Here is a 5039-nt window from a genome sequence, read left to right as displayed (position 1 = left end):
TAAATTTCCCAAGGCCCCCCAATACTTTTTGTGAATAATTTCTGTGAAGAGGTCCTTTCATATGTTTGTCAGGCTTAATCTTGTAATTGGGGTACATCATGTACTTTTATTGAACACTTTATCTATAGGAAAATAATGGTATTATAGTTTGCATTTTCCTTTTTTTCCTTTTTCTCATTCCTAAAAAAAGGAAAACACTAACTATACTACAATTTTACTACCACTAATAAATGTATGATCTAATAAATGTATGGTGTCGTAGCTTAAAATTTATAATAAGAAATTGGTGAGTCACCATGACCCCACTCTTTTGTCTATGTAGTACCAAAGTAGGATGAAAACCGTAGTACAGTTATCATTAATTTTGTTATGCTTTTGACTCGTAACTTACATAGTACTTCTCTAGAGATGTTTTCTTAAAATCTTTTAATAGAAAGCAGGGTATCTATTTCCTCATTTTCTAAAACATGGGAAGGAAATATAGCTTAAATTTTTGCAATGTAATTCTCTACACGTTAACTTAGTTTTCTCAGAAAAGGAAATCGATTTTTATCAGCTTAATGGTTATTAATCTGAATATGAATCATCAACTTGCGCGGTACACAGATGAAGGAGAATCACGATATGACAACTAACCAATATGGAATTGAATGCCGGAAGGAAGTCCACTTGATGAGTCACCAATAGGACTGTTTTGTCTGACAAAGCTCCCATGACATATTCCTACAAAATGAAAGGAAGCATGATATTCATAATTATGTAAAATAAACGATAATGAGATAAGAAATAAACTATTACATTAAATATGCTAGAAGAAGTGTGGGCGTCGACAGCACTAAAAGGATCATCAAGGAGATAGATATCTGCATCCTGATACAAGGCGCGAGCGAGCTGAAGACGCTGCTTCTGACCACCGCTAAGATTGACACCTCTTTCCCCAATCTCGGTGAGATCTCCAAAAGGTAACATCTCGATGTCCTTAACTAAAGAACACTTCTCCAGTGTTTGCTGGTATCTTTGGTTATTCCAAGGAGATCCAAACAGAATATTGTCTTGCATTGTTCCAGTTTGGATCCATGCATTTTGAGGAACATACGCAATTCTTCCACAAACATGTACCTGTCAATTCAAGAGATAGCTGTTATGTTATCAATGTTTACACATATAAATTAGTCTTTGTCAGATCTCAGGTTGCCAAAAGGCTTTGATTTTTGGAGGACCTTAAAACATACACTGGTATATCTCAGTAGGTAGGCTCTCTTGAAAATTAAAATTATATTGTAAACACATTATTTTACAAAGGGCTAATTGCTGATATGCTTTTTACCCTCAGAGAAAGAGAAATTTAATTTTTTTTAATGAACAAACCTTATGGGGGTGAAAGATTCAACAACAAAAAAATTCACTCAGTGGGGTCTATACGCAATTAATTCTTTTGCAAGTTTCAATTAAAACAACTACTCAACTGGGATAGAAAACATAAAAATCAAAATATCAAACAACTAAAATATAGATGCACAAGAAGAATTCACTGAGATGAGGAACTACATATGATTACCGTGCCATCAATCTTTGGAATTTCACCAAGAATTGCTGCTAGAAGTGAAGATTTTCCTGAACCAACCTCACCACAAACTGCTACCTTCTCCCCATTCCGAACCACTAAGTTTATATCTCTTAATGTCGGCTTCAATATATGCTCCTCATCCCAAGAGAAACTGGCCGATTTTATCACAATTGGGTCCTTGCTCAATGTGCAATACTTACTTCTACCTTGCACTTTCTGCAACTCTGGGGCATCCAAAAAATTAACAATTCGACCAAAAGCAACCTTCGCTTGAATCACCACCCCAAGAACCTCCGGAATCTGCCTAACTGGATCCTGAACAAGCCTCAAAGTCGCCACAAAGGTAAACACATTTCCAGCATCAAGAGGAATACCAAGAAAATAACAAGCTGAGAATGTAGCAGCCGAAACAAGTATAGGCGACACCCAAAACAAGCAACTATTGTAAGCTCTCCTCAGCTGATAAGCAGATATCCACCGAAGCTCCTCTTCCCTAAGCCCTTCTATAATTTTCTTGAAGTGTGTTTCCCAAGCATAAAGTTTCAAAATTTTCATGTAAATTAAAGCCTCGGACATGGCCTTCAGCCTCTCATCTTGAGCTTCCATGAGCTTTGATTGAAACCGATGCTGCAATTTTGCTAGCGGAGCATTGCAAGCAACGGTGATAATTATTACAATCATTGCAGAAATTGTTGCGAGGCCAACAGAATTGTAAAGAATTATCAGCGCGATGCAAAGTTGGAAGCTTGTCGTCCAAGTTTGATGAAACCAGAAGGGGAACTCGCCGATTCTATAAGCATCTACAGTAACATAGTTCATAATCTCGCCAGAAGAATGGACTAATTTCGCCGAATTTGATAGCTTTAGTTGCTTGCTAAATATGGCTGCTGATAGCAAAGACCTCAAATTTAGTCCTAACCTTCTTGATCGAAAGTACCATTGCCTTTGGGACAAGGACTCTAAGCATTTTGCGAGAAACAATCCAAATGCCAACACATATCCCTCGTACTCAAAACCTTCGTTGCCGGATGAAACGCTGATGAAGGATTTAAGAAGCATGGGACCAGAAGAGAGCATGAGTACCTTCAGTAATGCAAAGAAACCAGAGACTAAAATGTCATTCCTGTGGCAAGAAACTATTGCCCATAAAATCAGTGATGAGCCTGTCCTGTTCGATTTCTTTTGTTCACTTAATCTCTCTAAAAACAACAGATAACGACTCTCTGCTCGATCTTCGTCGCTCAGTAGGGGGATGTCATTTTCCTCTAAGGGCTTCTCGTAGCCCGTTTTCATCAGAGGATTCAGCCACCAGAACGACATTCTACTGAAAAATCCAGCCTTGGCAAAGGGGGTCACTAAATCAACTGAATCAACCGCGACATTCAAAGGCCTGCGCAAGGGATCGTTAGCGTTCCTATGATCCTCGGCTTCTTTGGATTGTTTAAAAGAGCAAAGAAGCAAAAGGCTAGCTCCTGGTAAAGAGCAAATATCCAAGAAAAGCTTGACCGACATGCTGTTCTGTGAGATAATCTCTAAGACCGAAGAAACACAGAGAAATCCGGCGAAGCCCGTAACAATCAAAGATAAAGCCTTAAGACTGCCTCTCGCACTCGCCACCCAACCGACAAGACTCCAAGTGAGCCCTTGGGTTAGCAAAACTAACCACAAACGTGCGGGGCTAAAACCCATCCCCTTGGTAAGCCTTCCCAGCAAAATCCACAACCCGAGTCCGAGATAAACCAGGCCCAAACAGCCATTGAATGCTAAAGATAATGTCTGTAAGATCGACGAGAGCTTGAAACTCGACGAAATTCGGCTGCGGATGATACTGAACAGCAGTACGGCAGAGAGCAGGGCGTCAGTGGAGATGACTATTAGGTGGTTCACACAAGCGGAAGCATAGACGACTTTGATGACGCTGAACTCGCCACAGAACGCCATTTGAGCACCTACTAAATTCACAGACGCAAAAAATTCAAAAAAAAAAAAAACCCAATTGTTAGTATCATCATAGAAACAAATGAGTTCGACTGAACCACACATAATCGACAAATTTAAGTAGAAAATGGGTGAAAATAAAAACAGGGTTTTGCTTACTGGTGAAAGCCCAATCCTTCATTTCCGATAAAACTCATAGACAGTTATGAAATTTATGAAGAACCCAATAACCAGAAAGTGGGGTTCCTTTAAAAAATAAAAAATAAAAACTGAAAAGACTGAAGCCCTTGATCTCACGAACCTGCAATATATAAGCCCAGGATCCAATCAGAGTAGGTTGACTAGATCACAAACATAATAAAATAGAGGAAAATAGAGTTGTTAGCTGCAGAAGCATTGTACACATATATATGACAGCAACTACTACACTTATCTATTTATGAATCGACGCTGAATGCAATGAATCACAGAGACTGACTTATAAGAATAGTAAAGGGACAAAGGAATGAGGAAGTTGATGACGGCATAGGATTTATACGCATCCCGTCATCGCTAACGTCAACCGCCCTCTTCGAGTTGAAATTGGCTACCCAGTACGTGCGTCCGGTTGTGGACGTGGCTTTTGGATGTAGTGGATGTCTGGGTCCGATTCCGAATCCTTGAAAACATTATCTCACGTGCATGAAAGTTGGGTGTCAGAACTAGAAGAGTCTAGCCGAATTGATAAGCTGATGAGTAGTACTCTATGGTTTTAGGCTCAACTCCTAAAAATTACCCATAAGAATTTAATTTCCTAGAATAAACGAGGCTGTGCCGAATGATCGTGGGGAAGTTCCCCCGTCAAAGCGAGAGAAAAAATTGTTTTGGCATCTTTTAGTATGGTCCAGTCGAGTTCAACAATTTTGGTTCTAGCGACGAAGTTGTTTGTTGCTGTTACATCCTCTTTGGATGGAGATGAACGGAGGGTAGGGGGAGATTCCACCCCATTTGGAAGTTTTGAGTGGCCATAGTCTTAGATGGGGTGGGTCGTGGTTGTCTCACATTGGCCGCCCCGTGCAGGCTTAGTGGCAGGGCTAGGCAACTCGTGGCTCGCAACAGGATAGTGTTAGGGTTTTTATGAAGATTAACCTGCGGAATTAAACACTAAACGAATAACGACACCAATGAAAATACCACAAGCAAGTAAACACCAAGATTTAACGTGATTCGGAAAATTATGCCTACGTCCACGGGGCAATCCAGAGAGAAATATTTCACTATGAATTAAGAGTACAACCCCTCCAAGTTACACATGAACTTGAGGATTAAATCACAAGAGAAATATACAGTGTTATCTCTAGGGCATCAAAACCCTAAAACCCGTCTCACCAAAAATCTCCAACACCCGCGGAGAAACCAACACCGTACCCTCGACGATGTCGTCATTCTGAAGACAACGGCTTTTGATTCACTGCAATCGAACAACCAAATTATCCGGAATCTCACTTTCTCTCTCTCTCCCCCCTCTTTTCTTTTCTCGGTTTACTGTTCATTG

The 5039-nt window shown here is 40.1% G+C and overlaps 1 protein-coding gene across 1 annotated transcript in view; it reads right to left on the bottom strand.

Moving 5' to 3' along the window:
- LOC109845018 (ABC transporter C family member 10-like) overlaps nt 1-4000 on the bottom strand; it is an 18487-nt gene extending 14487 nt beyond the window's left edge. The window contains exons 1-4 of the mRNA XM_020414203.1: nt 3665-4000; nt 1559-3519; nt 799-1119; nt 637-723 (exon numbers count right to left, since the gene is read on the bottom strand). Of these exons, the coding sequence (XP_020269792.1) occupies nt 637-723; nt 799-1119; nt 1559-3519; nt 3665-3686 (2391 nt within the window). The 5' untranslated portion in view covers nt 3687-4000. The remainder of the gene's footprint in view (nt 1-636; nt 724-798; nt 1120-1558; nt 3520-3664) is intronic.

Source organism: Asparagus officinalis, chromosome 6, assembly GCF_001876935.1.
Source record: "Asparagus officinalis chromosome 6, Aspof.V1, whole genome shotgun sequence".
Classification (NCBI taxonomy): Eukaryota; Viridiplantae; Streptophyta; class Magnoliopsida; order Asparagales; family Asparagaceae; genus Asparagus; species Asparagus officinalis.
The sequence above is the reverse complement of the archived record's forward strand: the minus strand, read 5'-3'. Positions and strand labels throughout refer to the sequence as shown.